Below are 22,427 nucleotides of genomic sequence, written 5' to 3' on the forward strand. Positions count from 1 at the left end.
TGGCTTCTCCAGGGTGGGGCACCGTGCCTGTAACTGAGGGGCCTGGGGGCTCAGGCAGCTTCCCTTGCTTGATCAACCTCTGTCACATCGGCCCTTCCTGCCCTCGACTAGACCCAGGCCTTCGTCCTTGCATTTCATGGGTCTGGAGGGTTGGTCGTCCTTGCGCAGCTTCTCTGTCCACCCACCTCCGATTCGCTCAAATCCGTGGAACTCCCTTCCTCTCTCCTCCCAAGCCCCAAGTCTACCTCTTCTCTCCCATGTGACCCAAGCTTGTTCTCAGAGGACAACCTCCTCCTCCGTGACCACATGGGTGCCTGCGAGTGTTTGCTTCAAGGAGCCTGGCCTACCTTTGCTGCTCTAGACAGGATTCCTGAGGCCTGTATGAGGATTGTCTGTCTGTCCCAGAGACTCAGAACTACCTGTGCCCCACTCATTGTACCCCAACTCCCAACCCAAGATGGGCAGCGAAGCCCAGAAGTCTCAAGAGAGGGATGAGAATGGTAGGAACATGTGGGTTTCTCACGAGCAAGTAAGTGTTTCCTCACATGACTGCCTCGCCTCACCTGGTAGACGCACCTTTGTGACTCACCTTTATACAGATGCCAGACTCCGTCTTTTCCTATAGGAAGTCTTCCTTGACTCCACACATAGGTCTGGTACCCTTCTGTTCCAGGGACCTTTTTGTACACTGATTCTGGGCCCAGAAACTGCATGTCAATCATCAGTTTGTACTTATTAAGCCTTAAGATAAAAATATATATATATATATATATATAGGCAGACACTGGTGGCTCAGGCCTGTAATCCTAGATACTCAGGAGGCTGAGATCTGAGGATCACAGTTCAAAGCCAGCCGAGGCAAGGGAGTCTATGAGACTCTTATCTCTAATAAAGCACCAAAAGGCCAGAAACAGAGCTGTGGCTCAAGTAGTAAAGCATTATCATTGAGCAAAACATACCTCAGGAACAGCATCCAGGCCTTGAATTCAAGCTCCAGGACCTACACACAAAGAAAAAAAGGAAAAGGCTTGTACCACGCATGCGGTGCTCAATAAATGCTTGCTAGAAGAATGGCAAACTGAGTCCACCAGCGGGATAGGCTGGGCACCCCTCTCCACACTGTTCACTTACATGGTGTGCTCATGGGTGTGGTCCCATGGCTGGCGTGTCTCACACCACCTGCACGGTGCTGCTGCGCAGAAAGGCTCCCAGTCAGGGACTGTGCGTACTCATCTTCACGTTCGAGTAAGCATGCGCAAACCGCTGTGGATGAGGTATTCATTCAAGCCTGTGTCCCTGACAAGGATGCCTTTGGCATTTTAAGCAGGAGAGTCCTCAGCTGTGTAAGACAGACACAGACACAGACACACACACACACACACACACACACACACACACACACATTTTACAGGGCACTCTACGCCTACCCAGTGAATGGCATTAGAATCTCATATATCAGTTCAACGACCGCACCCACACAACTACATCTGCACGAGCCCTTGGGACAAGGGGACATGGAGGAAAGTCGTACTTCCCATAGCTCAGAAAATGGAATCTGCCAAGGTCTCTGCCATCACAGTGAGAAGCGTCGTGGTGTGGTGGTCATGTCAGATGACTACTGGAACACCGTGAGTGCAAGGTGGCACCAGCAGCCACCTCACCCCTATGACACTCCAGTCCTAAGGCTAGGGAGGCCATTCAGCACCCTTGACAGATACCAGTATGCTGTTTGTGAAACACCTAGCTAATCATCATTGATCGAGCACTGATATAGTCCAGACACAAAGCGCAGTGTTTCCTAGGCTGTGCTTAATCCTCACACCCACCCACGAAGCCCCAGTTTTCTGGGTTTTTGTTGTTGTTGTTGTTGTTGTTGTTGTTGTTTGCCAGTCCTGGGGCTTGAACTCAGGGCCTGAGCACTATCCCTGTCTTCTTTTTGCTCAAGAATAGCACTCTACCACTTGAGCCACCATGCCACTTCCAGCTTTTTCTACATATGTGGTGCTGAGGAATCGAACTCAGGGCTTCGTGTATACGAGGCGAGCACTTTACCACTAGGCCATATTCCCAACCCCAGCCCCAGTTTTCATAGAAGGGAACAGGTGGGAGAGGATGAAGATACTGACCCAATTACCACCTCTGGCTTCTGGCAAGGCCAATAGTCTCTCCTGTGTGTCTGACTCCCCTCCTCTGTGCTTATCTCTTCAGCAAGACAAAATTCCCATTCCACACTGTCCTCTCCCAGGGGTTCAGATGTATAGCAGGGTCTTGCAAACTGCATTCTGCATCCTGCTGTGAGTGTTTGGAGAACACTCTTACCCTGGGAAAGGAAGACTGAGAGGGGCTTTCAGGAAGGTCTGTGTAGAGAACAGTGGGGCAGGGGCTATGACCCTCGTACAATGGACCAGCAAGTTCAAGGTGTTCTCAGGACATTGGTGAGGAGACAACAGGGAGACTTACAGCGACAGCTTGTCTGCCAGGAAATTATTAAGAAGTAATTAGCACTGATCAGGCTATCAGAAATGGCTGACGGAGGAAAGGTTAGGGACTTCCCCTTCATTTCTCTAGCATAATGATAATAATAAGTACTGTTTATTGGGATTTAATTAGAGACCCAGAGAAGTCAATTGAGAAAGTTCTTCTAAGGCCTGCAGTCCATCTAAATGCTGTTCTGTCTCATTTGTCGTCCTGAGATTTGGAAACTTTCCACAGAGTCTCTCGGACCTCAGAGTTGACCAAGGCCCTTTCTGGGTGAAGATGTGAATCAAATCCAGTCTCAGAGACTGTCCCTCTGGGCTTTTCAAATCAAAGACCCATGTGATGATTCTTTGTTTTCAGTAGATCTCTTCAACACAAAATTAGCTATTTGATCTGATTACTGTGTGGAAATTATTTGGTCTGTTTACTGCACATGAAATTTTTCTAGTGTAATTTAAATTTCTTAATTTCTGTTTATTTTTTTATTTTATATGTTTCCATACTCTGTTGCATGCCAATGTTTTCTGGAGGGGGAAGTACTGGGCTTTGAACTCAGGGTTTTAACACATGCTAGATAGACAGGCACCTAACCACTCCTTTTTGCTCTGGTAAATTTTGAGATAGGTTCTTCCTTTTGTTTTATTTTTTTGTTCCAGTCAACTTGGACTTCAATCCCCTATTTATGTTTCCCACAGCAGCTGGTATGAAAGTACAGGACATTGTGCCCAACTACTGATTGGAATAGGGTCTTGCACACCTTTGTAGAGCAACTGGCCTCAAACGTCCATCCACCTGATCTCTAATTCTCCAGCAGATAAGATTGCATCTGTGAGTCACCAGCAACCGGCCTGTTTTTCTTTTTCATAGAGTATTTGTGCTGATGAAATCACGCTATCTGAGGAGAGGCTTACTCAGTCTGATGGACATCTCTCCCGGATGCCTTTTCTGCCCTCGCTGAACACCATAGAGGCTGTTAGGAATGCCACAGCCCACCTAAGTTCAGCATGGTGCTGCCATCAGATCTCGCCTCACTGTTGGGTTTCCTCTTTTCCTTTTCCACAGACGTCGGTGCGTTTTTCGAAGAGGGGATGTGGCTGAGGTACAACTTCCAGTTACCCGCAGCCAGTGCCAGAGACTCGGGCAGCCGGACAGAGCACTCCGTGGACCCTCAGCCCCCGGCCCCAGACCTGGCCCAGGAGCAGATCCACTTTAGCTTCAGCACCACCAAGGCGCCCTGCATCCTGCTCTACGTCAGCTCCCTCAGCTCTGACTTCCTGGCCGTGCTCCTCAAGACCGCAGGTGAGGACAAGGGACCTGGGCCTCCCACCCCACCCACCCCCCTGCGCCGTGCCAGGCAGGCAGCGAATTAGGAGGAGGCTGGAGTGTTGCGTGCCTTTTCCCCCTCTACACATGGAGCCTCACTTCTCTGAACCTCATTTCTTGTATAAAAGCCAGCAAAACCACTTGCCAGATGAGAGTGCTTGATGGTAATGTGTTCCCGTAATAATGATATATTTTATTTCTCCTGAGGCATGTCAAGTTCTTTCCATATTACATGAATAAAAAATGCCTTCTCATATATATATATATGCACGTACATACACATATACATATCTGTATATGTGTATGTATGTGTTGTGTATATATAATAGCTTTTCAAATATATAGTGTATAAATTATATCTAAACAATACATATTTTTGTTGGTATCAAATAAATACCTTCACTACCATACTAAATGGGGATGAGCTTTAAAGTAGTAAGACTCATTTTATATCCATCAATGAGTTATCCTGATTTATGATAAGATATCCATAGGTTCCTATGGAACCTGTAAACTTGGAATAGAAATAAAAAATCAAGATCTTTTCATCCCTCAGCCCTATCAGAATTTTGCATTCGTCATACACACGCGTGCGCGCACATGCGCGCACACACACACACACCTGGAATTGGAGTTGCTGAAAGCAAGTATATGTGTTCACTGTAATGCACAGGCCACCAACTTGATCCCTTACCTGTGCCACGAGTCACAGAGGACCCCTGGGAGAATATGCAAATGAGTTTGACCTTCATCAGTGAGCTCTGAAAGGAGTCTTAGCCAGTCCTAAAGTGTCTAAACATGCTGCATGTAGACATCCATTTCCTCTCTGAAAACTTGAGTTCACACACGATTAAAGTATTAGCCTCTGTTTCTTATAAACAAAAGTGTTTTAAGTGTATGAAGGAAGAAATTTCTCTGACTCACTTCCCATAGGGATTGCCTGAGCTCAAAGCCTGGAGACTCTCTGTCCCCATTGTCCAGTTCTCCACATTTCAAATTGTCTTCCAGTGGTGTGGTGGGTCACACATAGCAACTCTAGAGGCTGAGGTGTGAGGATTGCAGTGCAAAGCCTGTCTGGGCAGAATAGTCTATGGGATTCGTATCTTCAATTAATCCCCAAAAAGGCAGAAGTTGAAGTGTGACTCAGAAGGTAGAATACCAGCCTTGAGTGGAAAGAGAAAGCTCAAGGACAACACCTAGGTCCTGCGTTCAAGCCCCTGTACCAGTACACACACACACACACACACACACACACACACACACATTGTTAACCCAATTCATCTAGCGGTTTTGTTTAGTAGTAAAACTTTAAACTCCCTCTCTAGACAATGCACTGATAGAAAGATGAGAGAAGGATTAGAAATGTGGCTTAGCAGTAGAGTGCTTGCCTAGCATGCGCAAAGCCCTGGGTTCAATTCCTCAGCACCACATAAACAGAAAAAGCCACAAATGGCACTATGGTAGAGTGCTAGTCTTGAGAAAAAAGAAGCCAGGGACAGTGCTCAGGCCCTGAGTCCAAGCCCCAGGACTGGAAAAAGGAAGGAAGGAAGGAAGGGAGGGAGGGAGGGAGGGAGGAAGGGAGGGAGGGAGGGAGAGAGGAAGGAAGGAGAGAGAAAGAAGCCAAACTTCTGACATGGTTTCAGAAAGAATTGTTCACTGTACTGTCATTTTGTAAAAGAAGAATTGGAGGGAAACTTAGTTCATCTTTGGTAAAATAGCAAAAAATAATTTAAAGTCCTGACAATGACAGGATCCTCTGCTTCTTTCTGAACTAAGAAGCCATTGTGTTTATTTTTTAAGTCACTGTTTGGTGGAATAACATGTATCTATTAAAATATAAAATTTAAGTTTATGAGCCAAGCACTAATGGCCCACACCTATAATACTACCTGTTCAGGAGGCTGAGATCTGAGGATTACTATTCAAAGCCAATTAGCCAGCTAAATACTGAACATGAAGATATGACTTACGTGGTAGAGCACCAGCCTTGAGTTTAAAAAAAAAAAAAAAAAGAAGCTAGAGCATTAGGCCTTGCCCTAAGTTAAAGCCCCAGTGATGGCACAAAAAAATAAAGATAAAACATAGTACTTATGAAGAGTAGTGGCATAGGGCAATTCTGTGTAATATAATATTAAACGAAGAAAAAGAAAGGAAAAATAAGTTAGAAACTTCAGCCAGATGCCAGTGATTCACGCCTGTAACCCAAGCAACTCAGGAGGCTGAGATCTGAGGGCCACAGTTTGAAACCAGCCCAGATATGAAGTCCATGAGACTCTTAGCTCCAATTAACCACCAAAAAGCAAGCAGGGGAGCTATGGCTCAAATGATAGAGCATTAGCCTTGAGCAAAATAGCTCACAGATGGTGCCCAGCTCCTAAGATCAAACCAAGGAACACACATATGCACACACACAGATATAAACTTGAATCTACAACATGAGGTTGACTCTGAAAATCGAATATAAAGATGAAACTAAAAGCATTCATCTAAGCACCAAGTGCGTGGTTGGATGTGAACATTTATTTCTCCTGAGTAAAATACTTTTCCGGGTGTGTGAGATGCTAAAAACGCGGCACGTGTCACTTTTCTGAACAAAAAAAAAAAAAAATACTGAGTGAACTCAGAAAATAAGAATGGACGAGCGAAGAAACACCTGCTCTGCGGGAGTTCACCAGTTTCCTTCTCCAAGATTAGGTGTGATGGATTTTTAATCCACATGGCCCAGCCTCCCGTGTGGCTTCTCCTCACATCTCTGTCTGGGAGGAAGCGATCGCTTTGCCATGGTCAAGAACTATTTGAGCATGCATCCACAGACTCTGTTTTCCACTCCTCAGGGGTCACCATGAGGAGATCTGGTCCCGGCCACACTGGGCAGCTCACGTTCTCAGCGCCTCCGCCCACCGCTGTGTGCGCTGTGCTCAAGCCTGGCCGTCTCCGCAGGCAAAGGCTCTGATTCATCAATAGCATGATAGGGGCTCACATCATGGCGCTCACTCTGTGTCCGGCACTGTGCAAAGAGGCTCATTGATTTCTATGAGGCACAGAATGCCAAAGGGGTAGCTGAAATTCTTCTCCCTTTCTTCAGATGGAAGAGCTGGGTGCAGAGAAGAGAGGCTGAGTGACGCCATACTCTCACACTGGTGGGGTTGGGGAGGGGGGGTGGTAGACAAAGCTGGGTTTCTGGTTGCCAGGGGTCTGGGTCCAAGCCTAGAATTCTCCACCAATGTCCGTCTTTGGAACACACTTAGCTCATTTGAAAAATAAAACCGGGCTATTTCTTTCTACTTGTCATCAGGCCATCCTCAAATTGCTGACAGACATTTTGCCTTTCCAGACTCTAAATACTGTATGTGTTTTCATGGTGTGAGATTTCAAGTTAGGAGTGACTATCAGGAAAACAGCCTGTAAGTCCTATTCGTGCAATGAAAAAAAGATACAGGAAGAAACTAATCTTTTAACAAAAGAAAGAAGGAAAGAGAGAGGAAGGAAGGAAGGAAGGAAGGAAGGAAGGAAGGAAGGAAGGAAGGAAGGAAGGAAGGAAGGAAGGAAGGAAGGAACCACCCCCTCCAGCCCTCTCTGGCATGGATAGTGTTTAGTAGGAATATTTACAATGTCCCTGTGAGAGACTCCATGGCCACTGTAGTGAAAACAAGAGTACCCCAGTTGCAGCACCTTCCAGTCAGGAACCCCTGGCCTCCTAAGGAAAAGCCTAGATTGTCTGGACTTAAGTTCTGCTGCTGCATTTTGCCTCAAACAACTGACTTCTTCATGCCTCTGTTTCCTAGGCTGCAAAATAGTTTCTCCCAGGCTGGGGATATGGCCTAGTGGCAAGAGTGCTTGCCTCATATACATGAAGCCCTGAGTTTGATTCCTCAGCACCATATATATAGAAAGGGCCAGAAGTGGCACTGTGGCTCAAGTGGCAGAGTGCTAGCCTTGTACACAAAGAAGTCAGGGGACAGTGCTCAGGCCCTGAGTTCAAGACCCAGGACTGGTTAAAAAAAAATAGTTTCTCCCTCATTGGGTTACTGTACAAGTAGGTCAAGCCTAAAGTGTTGTGCCATGTATCTATAGATAGATAAGGGCTAGCAGTTGTTATTTCCAGAGACTCAATCTACATTTTGCCCTTACTCTTGATTTACAAACATTCCATGGCCACCTCTGCCCCACCCCCCAGCCCACGAGGCTCCCTGGCCTGGACACCCCCTCCTTGCTCCTCAGTCAAGACCTGCCTTCACTCTCTAGGTTCAGATCCAGCCTCATCATCTCTCAATATCATCTCCTGGCTTTAAACTCCAATTACACTTATTTTCAATGTCATTCTTTTGGCACTTAATGCACTGTATTGTTATCTATCTCCATTATAAATATGCCCTGTCTTGCCAGAGAGATGAACAGCTCCCAGCACTACATCTCCTGCCTACAATAGGTGCCCTAGCAGTGTTTGCTGATAATCATAGTCATGACCAGGAGAGCATAAATCTGTTGAGCATGTTATTTGCTGAAGCCAATAAAAAACCAGTCCCTTTCAATGGCCTTAATTCACTCAGGAGATGAACATGAGCACGAAGAAGTGAAGTAACCGCATTTGAATAATATTTTATTTTAATGGGTAAATATTAATATTCCACCACCATTTAGTGGTCCTCTTCTACTATTATTGGAAAGGAATTAATTACATCATTTAAATGCTTCTTATTCAAGAATATTGCCGTTACTGTTTATTGGCTTATCCTACCTATAAATCGAAAGTTTCAACTCAACTTTTTTTTTCTATCAAAACAAATAATTCCTGTGACCATTAAACAAAAATACTTGTGAGGATTTTGAATCAAACTTACAAAGTCGGGGACGCCAGCAAAAAGGGGAAAACATAATGAAAACAACTTAATGCTGGTCATAACAGAGCTGGAGAATGTGAGAGACACACCGACGTGGAGAGAAGAGGGAGGACTGGGTCAGGCTTTTGCTAACAGTCCCTCGAAAGCAAAGAAGCTTCTTTTGCTCCTCTTTTTATGCCCGGGATCCATGCAGAGTGTCTGATGCTGCTTGGCCATTGGGGTGGCCGTCCGTGTTAGAAATGGACTCTTCACCTTCGACTGGACAGGCAGGAACTAAATAAATGTGGTTCTTAGGAAGTAAGTGCACACGTGGCGAATCCGAAAACCAGCTGTCCTCGTGTGAGGGTCACGTGTCCTGAGTCAATACGGATGGCAGCTCGTGTTTTCTACATATGACCCAGATGTCTGTCACATTGCCTCCTTCGCTTTGTCAACTGATAGATGCGGATGCTCTCAGGGAGCACAGGGTGAGCAGAGCAGTTCAGGAAGAGGGGAGAGCGCCCTCCAGGCCCCATGGTAGGGGGACAAAGAGATTTTCTGGAGGATGGACAGAGTCTAAGGCAGCTTGGTGGTAAAAGCAAGAGGGAGAAAGGCATGACTTGAAAATAAGTAGCAAGCAGAACATCAAAGCAGACAAAGGGCATCATGAGCTACATGAAGAATGGACGACTTCATCCAGTGAGAAGCCAGAAGGTTTTGAAGGATTTTTTTTAAATGAATCCATGATATAATTTAATTATGCATTTTTGAAAAGTTCTCTCTGCTCCACAAAGACAGCATTGGGAAGAAAGTTCACCAGCAATGGCCATGATTTTATTCAGCTATTATCCACTCTGTTATAAAGAGTGGGTATCATCCTAAGCAAAAACCCTGTTCTCCTGGAGCTTGCGATTTGAACAAAAGAAGATAAGAGGAGCTAAGTGAGTGTGGTCTATGATGTAGTGAGAAGTGTTGTGGAGAAAACACAAAACAGAAAAGGAAGGGCCTCGCCAAGGTAAAGGAAGGAGTAAATCCCACTTTTATTGAGGAAGCCACAGATTAAAAAAAAATTATTGAGAGGATGACCTAAAAGCAAACATCTGAAGGAATAAAAGATAAGCCATGGGACTGGGAATATGGCCTAGTGGCAGAGTGCTTGCCTGGCACACATGAAGCCCAGGGTTCGATTCCACAGCACCACATATATAGAGAAAGCCAGAAATGGCGCTGTGGCTCAAGTGGTAGAGTGCTAGCCTTGAGGAAAAAGAAGCCAGGGACAGTGCTCAGGCCCTGAGTCCAAGCCCCAGGACTGGCAAAAAGAAAAAAAGAAAAAGCCAGGCAGATGACTTGGGATTGAGCAGCCTAGGCAGAAGGCCCCCAGTACCAAGGTTCTGGGATCAGAGCTTGCTAGGTGCTGAGGAGGAGACAGAAAGAAGGAAACAGGGCTGGGAATATGGCCTAGTGGCAAGAGTGCTTGCCTCCTACACATGAAGCCCTGGGTTCAATTCCCCAGCACCACATATATAGAAAACAGCCAGAAGTGGCGCTGTGGCTCAAGCGGCAGAGTGCTAGCCTTGAGCAAAAAGAAGCCAGGGACAGTGCTCAGGCCCTGAGTCCAAGCCCAGGACAGGCAAAAAAAAAAAAAAAAGAGGAAACAAAAGATCAGGTCAGAGATGGTGGAAGGAACCTGAATCAGAGACCAATCTGTTGTAAGGACTTTGATTTTTTTCGAGCGTCTGAGTGAGTTGGAAAGCCACTGGTGCCTTCTGGGCAGAGGGACTCTGACTACTCTGTGGGAACAGTGTGGGAAAGGCAAAAGACAGATTGGGCCAGGAAGGAGGAGGAGGCTGGGCTAAGGAGAAGAAGTAGCCCAGAGTGAATGCTATCGCAGTAACCCAGGCAATGACCTCATGATGGGGTTCAGATAAGGATGGTAGTGAGGAAACGGCAAGGCTCGAGCCAATTTGTAGATAGACAGAGGGTTTCCTACGTGTGGTGGAGGGAAAATGGAATGTGAGGTCAAGGTTTGGGGCAAGAATAACTAGAAGCATGAGGTAAGTGACTCCTTACCAAAATGTACCAGGCTGTGATAGGCTACTTTCTGGGAGAGAAGATCAATGTTGTGTTTATCTACTTTCTGTTCATTATTGAGTGGACACTGGGGGGGAAGGAGTCAGGGATTCAAGACAGGAGTATGACACAGTTGTACAAACTTGGGTTCCAAGAAGCCTGCACCTTAATCAAACCCAAGACTGAATCAGTTCACCATCCATGTGTATGTGAGTGAGAAAGGAAAGATGGTGGAGGATGACTTGGGCGGGGAGGGGAGTGCTATCAATGTAAGTTGTCCAAAAATGAGGAAGGGGGACTGGGAATATGGCCTAGTGGCAAGAGTGCTTGCCTCCTACACATGAAGCCCTGGGTTTGATTCCCCAGCACCACATATATAGAAAATGGCCAGAAGTGGCGCTGTGGCTCAAGTGGCAGAGTGCTGGCCTTGAGCAAAAGAAGCCAGGGACAGTGCTCAGGCCCTGAGTCCAAGGCCCAGGACTGGCCAAAAAAAAAAAAAAAAAAACACCAAAAATGAAGAAGGAAAGATCAAAAAGAAAATGCATGAGTGTATGTATGCTGGGAGCATGTAGGGCCCAGAGAGACGCAGCTCTGTCCAGTGCCCCTCTGGGGGTATGGGGACCACAGCAAGGGCAGCTCCTGAAAGTCGAGGGTCCCAGGGGTGTGGAAGGCACTGGCATGTGAGCACACCTCCACTGGGAATGGTGTCGCTGCTGCGGAGATGGAGAAGAATGGATGAACCCAGGGGACGTAAATCCGCAGCGCTTGGTAGAAACAGCCTAGGCGCAGGAATCTAAACTGAGATGCTAGGGTAAATGTCAGTGAAAGCTGCTTGAATTTCACGCGGGGAGCAAAAAAAAAAAAAAATAGAAAATGCAATTCATTCTGGATTATGCTCACACAGGTTTGTTTCAACTGGGGAGCACAGTGCAACATTTTCAGTGGATATAATGCTAGACTATCCAACTACAAAGGGTCACATTTCCAAGGGTGTGTGTGTGGTGTGGTGTGGGTGTGGGTGTGTGTGGAAATGTTTAGAATCGTCCTTTCTAGATGGTAGGGTTCTGGGTGCCAAGGTGTTTTCTTTCTCATCTTAAGTTCTCAGGTGTGATGAGCATGCTCTAGGTTGCAACTTGAAATCAGAGAGTTCTTCCTGTTCCTCTAGGAGGAAAATGGGAAAATGGGGCAACATGAAACTTTCCAAGTGCAATGGAATCCAGAGCCGAGACCTCCCTCACGGGGGCTCTTTTCCTGTCCTTCCCTAGGAAGCCTGCAGATCCGGTACAACCTGGGAGGCACCCGGGACCCCTACAACGTGGACGTGGACCACCGGAACCTGGCCAACGGGCAGCCGCACAGCGTCAACATCACCCGTCAGGAGAGGACCCTGGTGCTCAAGGTGCGTGCGCGTGCGCGCCATGACGCATGCGGTAACGATGCGCGGGTACAGCGTGCGCACGCGCGCCATGACACGGGCAGTAGGGATGCACGGGTATAGAGGGCGCGTGCACGCCATGACGCACGCGGTAACGATGCAGTAACGATGTGCTGGTATAGCGTGCACGCGCGCGTCATGACACACGCAGTAAAGATTCACGGGCATAGCCCGCGCATGCGCGCCATGACACACGCGGTAACAATTCGCTGGTATGTAGCGGGCGCATGCGCGCCAGGACACATGCAGTAAGAATGCGATGGTATAGCGTGCGCGTGCTCGCCATGACACACGCAGTAACGATACGATGGCTTAGCGTGCGCGTGCGCGTGCCCATGTGCACCATGACCCATGCAGTAACGATAGGCGGGTATGGCGTGCTCATGCGCGCCATGACACGCAGTACCGATGCACTGGTATAGCGGGCGCGTGCGCATGCGCACCATGACGCACGCACTACCCATGTGCTGGTATAATCTCTACGCTCTGCAATAACTGCCAGTGGTTACCTTTCAAAAGAAAGAATAATGATTAAACCTTTTACCACGCATTAGTGAAGGAAAAAATAGAAGTAGTTCACAGCTGTCCCTCAATGTGTGCGTTTGTATATAAACACAGACCTGCATATGTGTGTGTATGTGCACATGTATTTGTACACACATGTATATGTGCATGCACGTGTATCTATGTGTGCGTGTGTATATGTATACCTGTAGGCGTATATGTGCATGTGTGTATGTACACACATATATCCATATGCACATGGCTATACGTACCTCTCCAAGGGGGATTTATCCCAAGATGTCCTGGGAACACCGAAATATGAAGAAGCTCAAGTTCCTGATGCAAACGCGCGTAGTACTTCACAGAAGCTGTGCACATTCTTTAAATCACCTCCAGGCGACTTACAATAATATCTGGACACCGTAAATGCTACACAAACAGTTGTCATGCTGTGTGATTTGCGGGATGATGACAAAGAAAAAGTATCCGCGTATGGTCCGTACCAGTGTAATTTTATATTCAAATATTCTGTGTGTGCGCGCGCGCACCCTCACGCACGCATGAGCTAGTACTGGGGCTTGAACTCAGAGTCCTGCACTCTACCTTTTTCACTCAAGGCTAGATCTCTACCAACTGAGCTATACCTCCACTTCCAGCTTTTTTGCTGGTTCCTAGGAGATAAGAATCTTGTGGATTTGCCTGTCCAGGCTGGCTTTGAGCTGCAATCCTCAGAACTCAGTCTCCTGAGGAGCTCAGATTACAGACATGAGCCACAGGCACTGAGCTTTACATATTCTTGATCTATCGTGGCTGACTCCAGACATGCAGACCTTGTAGATAAGGAAGGTTGACTGTAATTCTTACATGAAAGGCAATGGTGAGATTGGTGGCAATGAAATATTTTAGGGAGAGGCAGAACGAGTATTTGCTTTGTATATATATCCTTGATGGCTTGCCTCCGTCTGAAGCCATCTCCCATTCGAGTATCTATCAGGCCACAGTGCACTTCTTTCCCATCATCTTTCCTGGCCCCACGCTCAGATATCTGAAACTTATCTGCTTCCCAACAAAGGTGATTTGGGTTTATCTGACCTACTTCTTTCTAGACTCCAATAACAGTAGGAATAGCTACATTATTTTTCTTCTGCCAAGGCTTTGCCTTAAAAAAAAAAATTCCTCCAAATGCAGGCTTTCCTTCAAATATCTCACACTCCAGCTCTAGACTTTCAGCACACAACAGGATGGCTTTCCTTATGAAACTTGGGGTTTCTTTCCAGTTCATTTATTGCCCCTTCCCCCACCACCATGGTGTGTGTGTGTGTGGGTGTGTGTGTGGGTGTGGGTGTGTGTGTGTGTAGAAGCCAGCCTGGGAGACACCATGAATAAAACATGGCATAAGGAGGTCTCCCTGGGAACCAAGCCAAAAGATGAAGGAGGGAGCTGTCACCGCACTTTCTAGGAGGCTTTGGAAATAGATACCTGTCAGGCTGGAGCACAGCAGGAGGAGGCTGCGTTGTCAGGAAGCGGAGCTGTGTTTGGCAGGGGCTCTGCAGCCTCTCCAACCTCACTGGGATTCGGCTGCCAATGGGGAAGAGGAGGCTGCAGGGAAAAGACACAGGCCCCGTCTCTGCTGGGCACCAGTGGATGTCAAATTCATGCATTGAAGGGGAACTTGCAGCGGCCCCTGGCAGTCACTGCTAGAGGGCGTTTGAAGGGGAGGTCTTCCCTAGGAAAATGGCAACCAGCCATTCCTTCCTGGTCGGCCATCTTTCAAACCATGGCCTAGGTGAGGTGGTCCCACAGTGGCTGACGGGGGGGGGGGGGGGGCGGGGGGGCCCTGGGCCTAATACCTGGCACCTCTTTTAAGTGCTGTAAATTTTTCACTGAGCAGATCAAGCTGTTCTTTACCCATGGTACAAGTCTACATGACAGATGGGTTTATGCCATTTTATGGGGAATATGTTCATTGGTATTTAATTAGGCATTCTCTTATTTTAAACCACCTGATCTGTCACCTCTTTTAAAGAAAGTGACTTATCTTTGGTGTTTCTCAATTACAAAATCATACTAAAAGTTTAGAAGCAGCTCAACAGTGAGCCCGGGAATGTGGTGGGGTTCCCTGCTCTGGGTGAGCAACCTGAGGACAGCAATGGAGGCCTCGAGGGGACAATTGAAGAAACTTGGGACTTTTGAGGCATAGAAAATCAGAGGTTTTTTCCATGTGTGCGAAGCCAGAGACCAGAGGGCGGAGGAAGGCGGGAAACTGGCTCTAGTGCCCGAGCTTCTTTTGTCCGCAAATGATGAAGAGCTAGTTTGTCGGAATAAAAAACAAAAGCCGGTGAGGGAGGGGACAGGTAAACCCCTTCAGGAATTGTAGAATTTAAGAAGCACAAAACCAAACTTTTGGGAGACAATCCAGATTTAGGGAAGGATGATTGGAACTATGGACTAAAATCCCCCTCGGCCAGTGCCTGCCAGCCCCGTTCCTGTCTTCCTCTCCTCTTTCCTTCACTGCTTCCTCCCAGTTCTTCCCTTCCTTGTCCTCCCACTCTCCCACCCTGACCTCCCTTATCTTTCTATCCCCCACCCCCAGCCCTGGATTAGTTATCTTTTACAGAAAGCTCTGCCTTACACAAATCATCATCACCCTCAAGGCAGTCCCAGGTCGATGTCTTCCCAGGTTTTGCTCTCTAATTGTCCCAGCTGGAGTCCTCTGGCTGGGGTCGAGAAACAATGACCTCAGGGGCCAGCAGTCCCCCCCCCCCCGAAATCCTAGCTGGCACGTGGAGGGGGGGGCAGCTTCCCCAGGAGACCCAGGGAGAAGAGGGGGACGCTCCTGCTCTGACCCCAGGAGAGGACAGATGTGGGAAGCTTCCCAACAACAAGGAAGGCATCGCAAGTAGCAACTGGCACCCGAGGGTGCTGGGAAGCCCGCCCACTGCCCTGCCCCCAGACGCAGTGTGGTGGCACCTCGTCTCTGGAGGGGCTTGGAGAACTGACTTGAGCGCCATTGGGAAAGCCTTCCCTCCCCTGAGGGGAACCTGGTCTCTCCCCGTGCAGCCCCTGCCTTGGGCGCAGATAACAATGGAAAGTGGTGAACGAAGAAAGCTTGGGACTCCTTTTCATGGAAACTGGGTCCCCTGGAAAGACTCCGAGCCTCTGACCTTTGCTTTCTCTCAAGCAGGGAAGCCTTACAGAGCCGCTACAGTGATTCTGTTAGAACCCCCAAAGCATCTTTCCCTCGCCATAGTCTCCAAATCCATCTCGAGCAGCTCTACGGCCTTCGCAAGGTGTGCAAGGAGATAAGACATTTGCAGTGATTGTTTCTGGCAAAAGGGATTACAGATGCCTCTGTTTCCCCTAGAGTTTTTCTACATTGCCTCGTTTTCCAGAAGCATAGAAGGCTGTTTTGGTACTTGAAAAACAGCATGAAATGTGCAAGCATCCTCAAACACTTCTGTAGCTCCCATGTACAATAAAATATAATGGCAATGACACTTAAATAATACTGGATTAAAGTTGAATTCCAAGTTTGAAAGTACTAGAGAATGATGGCTTTGGAGTTGAGGTGAACTTTTATGCATGTGAATGTTCAAGCATCATAGAATTCAGATCTTGACCCGTGTTTGTGGGGTTTGAAGTATCACGTTTACTCTCCTACCTGGGTTTGGCTAGAGCTAACATCAAATTAATTTGCATTCCCTGGACACGCATGGACTGAAGCGGTGCTGAGCACTTGAGGGAAATTGACCTTGGATGAAATATTTGCTGCCAAGAACTGAAGTGTCTGATCTCCACGTCGATAATGAAGAACTGGCACTGGCTGTTAGCAGATACCCAAAATCCAGAGCCCACGCAAGGCCCCAAGTGGCGCCGTTTATGAAAACTCCCAGTTGCCCCTGAAATAATGGCTTACAGTTTAATGTCACAATGTAAACAAGCCTGCAGCGGGCCCAGAGGCCCCCAAAAAGCCCGCACACGATGGGAAATGGGGCCAATGAGCAGGAGCCCAAAACCAAACATCACAGCCACTTCAGCCCTTCTGCTCTCTCTCCCTCCTGCCTGCCTCCCGGGAACGCTTCCTGCCTGCTGCTTTTCCTTTCTTCCCCCCCCCCCCCCCCCCCCCGCCAGCCTCACGGGGAAAGTGCAGAGAATGAAACCAAGAGAGAAAGAACAGCACGCAGAGCCCCAGCCCGAGCCAGAGGGACCCCCGGTGACATATGCAGATGCTAAGCCCTTAACCCACTTGCCAGGACAGACTTGGGGGTCCCGGAGGCAGACAGCCCTACTGCTGAAAATAGACCAAGGCCTCCAGAGCACTCGAAATTGTCTGGCCAGTACATCCTCTCTGCAGATACCACGACTGGCCCAGAAAACGGCTCCCCCTGCCCCACACGGTCCGTTTAGGTAGCCATGTCCATGCCAGATGTGAGCCACGTCTCTGTTTTAGAGCAGCCCAGGGGAACCTGGATCTGCCTAGAGCTCCAGTGCGACTGGGTGGAGGGCGCCTGGGAGGGGGGCACAGCATGCGTACAGTAGGTCTCTCTAGCTGGCAAGGCGGTGGGGGGGGGGCGTTTTCATTGTTTCAGCCTAGCATAGACTCGTGCATGGACCAGCTACACGTTACAGATGCTGGCATTTGGCCCTATTGCTTCTGATCTTGTGTAACCCAGGGCGAGCCGAAGGTTCCTGTGCTCCTGGTCGCAGCCTGGGGACAGGCGGTGGGCAGGGCCTCCCCACGGCAGCAGGAAATGCGGTTTTCCCACCATGCTTCGGATGTGATGGGTTCTTACAAAAACCGGGCCTGACTTCAAAGTGGAATTCTACCCCAACAGTTCCATAGAGAGTAGAAGGGGGGTGGGGGGGGGGATAAGGGAGCCAGAGACGAGATGATAGTCTGAGCTGCTCCAAAAGTAAAACTAGCTAGGGGAGGAAAAATGAATAAACTCCACATCCTTTACCGATAACTCTCTATATGAGTACGACCTAGTTTTTTTGTGCCAGTGCTGGGACTTGAACTTAAGGCCTGGATTCTGCCCCTTAGCTCTTAGTACTCTACCACTTGAACCATGTTTCTACTTCCAGCTTTTTTGCTGGGTAATTGGAGATAAGAGTCTCATGGACGCCAGGCTGGCTTCAAACCGAGATCCTCAGATCTCAGCCACCTGAGAAGCTAGGATGACAGATCTGAGCCACCAGCCTCTCCCCTATGTTTGCCTCTTGATGGAAATTAGACCGCAGGGAGCTCAAGGATCCATTCTCTGGCACAGACACTCAGAATCCGTGTCCTCTCCAAATCAATGGAACAGACGGTAGTGTGTCATTTTGGCTTTCGTCTAACCGGAGAGCCACCCTCTCTTTGCCAAGACAAAGGCAATCGATATTCTGAGAGCAAAGTAAGACCTTCCTTAACAATAATTTCTGAGTCCTAAGGAACAAATGATGATCAGGTGACCAGGTTCTTATACCACAAAGAATGTGGTATTCTATGCTTGCATATGAGGTGCACTGACCGAATCCAGCCTCTGTTAAGCCCAGTCTCCCAGCTTATCTTTCTAACCCTCTGGTGAATACTATTGGTAGTGAACACATCGCTAGTGAACACATTCAGGTCAATTTCTTTAGTAGCCACGTGTGAGAGTGAACACGCAGTACTTGTCTCTCTGCATCTGGTTTATTTCACTTACTATGATGTCCTTTAGTTCCATCCATTTTGCTGCTAAGGATTCTTCCTTATGACTAAATAATAATCCACAGTGTGCACATACCACTATACCTGATTTAAATTGAACAAGGATCTGTTGGCCTGGTCAGATGACCACGGATTAAACCAACAGAAAACCAGGTTGGAAAGCTGACTTAGCAGGTTATACAAATGTATTATTATTTTTAGAAGGGTAGAAAGGTAAAGTGTACGCGATATGATATGCATTTTATAAAACAAATGACATTAACTTTTGAAACAAGCCATGGGCAGTGTGTATACCAGAGACAGAAAATACACCACCTCCTCCAGCTGATGAAAAACTATTCTCTCTACTACATACTGCTGATAGGTGATAGCGTCAGAGGAAAAAAAAAAAGATGTAATGGAGAACAAAATACAACCATTAAAAGAAAAGACCCACTCACCCTTCCTGTGGGTTTTAAACCCTAACTTGCCTACTTAAAGAAACTAGGAGATCTGTGTTGAAGGTGGGTGCTGTATAGCAGCCCATATCATACACAAGTAAACATCCAATCCCAATTCCGTAAGCACACTTGAACAAAACTAACCATCTTTCCATTTTCAGTACCCTTCTTTTGTGTGGTATCCAGGAACCCAGCTGAAATTAGATACTAAAGAGCAATGAATTATTCAAAATATGTGCCTTTATTACCCTTGAACTTGTTGCCAATAAAAAGCAATACCAGGGAAAAAAACATACAGATGTAAACACTCCTGAAAATTTGAATAGCTGGGGTTGTTCAAGCTTTTATTAAAAAGACTAGCAAGTTTTTTCTTAGAAGCTTTAGATCTTTTTAAGGGATGTCAGAACACATAACGTTGACCTAGCTAGCCTAGGGGCTTGCTCTTGAAATTACATTTGCTGTAGCGTTTTCCCTTTGGCTAATTTCATTTTTTTATCTAGTCTGGATGATCGACTCACTACCTTGGCTGCACTACTAGCACGTGAGGGAAGGGAGGCGACTGAGAGCATGAAGATGAGCCCTGGGATCTCCCCAGCCTTCCCTCACAGAGCACTCCCCCACCCCACCCCCCACCCAAGGCTCTCCACTGCGTTCTCAGCAAGCCCATTGCTGCTGAACTGTCCACTTCAGTGGCAGGCAGACTCACGTTGAAGTCTATGGAGAACTTAGGTCAATACTTGAGGAGTTTCTTAAAGCATCACAATGATTTGATTTCAGAGAAGATACCTGGGAAGACAAGAGAAGAGTGCCTGTATTAGAAACACAAGCACTAATTTAGTCTGTTGATATGCCCACATTCATTTTTCCTTCCACATTTTTATGTATGCAGAGAAGCCTGTTCATAACTGAGACACATGGAAAACCTCATTACTGTGTGTGTGTGTGTGTGTGTGTGTGTGTGTCAGTGCTAGGACTTGAACTCAGGGCCTAGGTGCTGTCCCTGAGCTCTTTTGCTCAAGGCCAGTGCTCTACTACTTGAGCCACAGCTCTACTTTTCTGGTTTTCTGGTGGTTCATTGGAGATAAGAGTCTCACAGACTTTCCTGCCTTGGCTGGCTTCAAACTGCAATCCTCAGATCTCAGCCTCCTGAGTAGCTAGGGTTCCAGGCGTGAGCCATTGGAGCCAGGCTCTCGTTAGCTTTTGTCATGTCTCCTGTAATGTTAGGTTGGGCTCTGGGTCCTTGGAAGGTGCTTTAGCAAGTTGCCCTTATTTGATTCAAGAAGAAAGTAAGAATATTTGCTGAAGCATCTCCTAAAAGGGGAAACAACATACCCAACTTTTAAAGCCTCTTTGTGCCAGCACCTTCAAATCAGCTTGTAGCGTGTGTGTGTGTGTGTGTGTGTGTGTGTGTCGCGCACACGCACATACTGGAGCTTGAACTCAGGGCCTGGATGCGGTCCTTGGGCTTTTTAGCTTGACACTGGCATGCTATCATTTGAATCACAGCTTTACTTCTGGCTTTTTGGTGGTTAATTGGAGAATCTCATGACTTTCCTGCTGGGGTTGGCTTCAGCCTCCTTAGTAGCTGGGATTACAGCTGTCAGCCCCAGCTCTGGACAGGTTGTAGCCTCAACCTCACACTATCTTTTTACTTAGAAGTATGCATGGCTCACCCTCAGGGCGGGCTCCTGGGGAGCTGGGGAGGGGTCTGATGAAAAGCCTGATGCTGAAGAGAAAGGGTTCCACCTCTGTTCAATTCTAATCCATTAACAATATACTTTTCCTCTTGTTTTTTTTTCAGTTTTTATTATAAAACTGATGTACAGATAGGTTACAGTTTCATACGTTGGCATTGGATACATTTCTTGTACTGTTTGTTACCTTGTCCCTCATACCCCCCTCCTCCCTCCCCTTTACCCTTCCCCCCTGAGGTGTTCAGTTCACTTACACCAAACAGTTTTGCAAGTATTGCTTTTGTAGTTGTTTCTCTTTTTTTTACCCTGTGTTTCTCAATTTTGGTATTCCCTTTCAATTTCCTAGTTCTAATACCAGTATACACGGTTTCCAATATACTCAGATAAGATTAGAGAGATAGTGTAGATACAATCACAAGAAGGTGATACAAGAACATCATCAATAGTAGAAGCTACAGATACACATGGGACGTTGAAAGTAGTTACAACTGTGATATAACAATCATTTCCATAAAATGGAGTTCATTTCACTTAGCATCATCTTATGTGATCATAAGGGTATAGCTATTGGGCTCTTGTGATCTTCTGCTGTGACTTGCCTAAACCTGTGCTAATTATTCCCAATAAGGGAGACCATAGAGTCCATGTTTCTTTGGCTCTGGCTCACTTCACTTAGTATAATTTTTTCCAAGTCCTTCCATTTCCTTACAAATGGGGCAATGTCATTCTTTCTGATAGAGGCATAAAATTCCATTGTGTATATGTACCACATTTTTCTGATCCATTTGTCTACGGAGGGGCATCTGGGTTGGTTCCAGATTCTTGCTATGACAAATTGCGCTGCAATGAACATTGTTGTGCTGGTGGCTTTACTGTGATTTTGTTTGTGGTTTTTTGGATAGAACTTTTCCTCTTGTTTTAACCACATAGCACTGGGGATGTAGCTCGGTGGTAGAGCATTTACCTAGCATGTGCAGGGTCCCAGGTTCGATCCCCAGCACCCAAAGGTGGGGAGAAAAACAAGCCAGAATCACTGAGAATTAAAGAGGAGAACACAGAACCATCTGTCCATCTGCCACTAAGCCATACTACATTTTGGTCCAAGTCCCAAACAGCAACCTTTTTATTTAAGCTTGACTTGATTTAAAAAAGAAAGAAAGCGGGGATATGGCCTAGTGGCGAGAGAGCTTGCCTCGTATACATGAGGCCCTGGGTTCGATTCCCCAGCACCACATATACAGAAAACGGCCAGAAGTGGCGCTGTGGCTCAAGTGGCAGAGTGCTAGCCTTGAGCAAAAAGGAAGCCAGGGACAGTGCTCAGGCCCTGAGTCCAAGGCCCAGGACTGGCCAAAAAAAAAAAAAAAAAAAAAAAAAACAAACAAACAAACAAAAAAAAACACACACAAAAAAAAAAGAAAGAAAGAAAGCAAGCATGCGGTCATCTTCTGTACCATTCACCCAGGCTCTCTGCCCATGTGAACTACCGTTCAAATGAATTCAACTTGAATCAAGTTGGAGAGCAAATATGAGCTGGGAAGCTACTATAGGAAAGAAGTCAGGCAGGGCAGTAACTCAGACAGAGCTGGGTTGCCCATTCATGTCTTCTACCCAAGAGAATTTCCTATTCTGGGAAAGGGGGAAAGAAAGGCAGCACACTCAATAATGCGCTTCTTCCTCCCGTGGAGGTTTGTTTCACCCAATTCTCCTCCCAAAGGCCCTGCCACCTCCTTATTTCCTTGTGTTCTGTGAATAACAGGAAGGTTACTCAGCAGAAAATATTAACGATTTGAGCTGTTCGCCTCTAAAGCAAGAATTCCCCTTGGAGAATGACCAAAGGTACAGTTCCCTGCCCTTCCCCCACGTGTGTGGTGACTGTAGATTCTGGCAGTTGTTATAAGCCATAAGTAAAATTCATCCAATGCTGTCCCTGGGAAACCTGGCAACAACATGGCTCACACCTGTAACCCCAGC

The 22,427-nt window shown here is 47.0% G+C and overlaps 1 protein-coding gene across 1 annotated transcript in view; it reads left to right on the forward strand.

Moving 5' to 3' along the window:
- Cntnap2 (contactin associated protein 2) overlaps positions 1 to 22,427 on the forward strand; it is a 1,597,185-nt gene that overhangs the window by 1,477,417 nt on the left and 97,341 nt on the right. Inside the window, exons 19-20 of the mRNA XM_048340407.1 lie at positions 3,541 to 3,777; positions 11,957 to 12,090. Coding sequence (XP_048196364.1) covers positions 3,541 to 3,777; positions 11,957 to 12,090 — 371 coding nt within the window. The remainder of the gene's footprint in view (positions 1 to 3,540; positions 3,778 to 11,956; positions 12,091 to 22,427) is intronic.

This window comes from Perognathus longimembris, chromosome 2 (assembly GCF_023159225.1).
Source record: "Perognathus longimembris pacificus isolate PPM17 chromosome 2, ASM2315922v1, whole genome shotgun sequence".
Taxonomy (NCBI): Eukaryota; Metazoa; Chordata; class Mammalia; order Rodentia; family Heteromyidae; genus Perognathus; species Perognathus longimembris.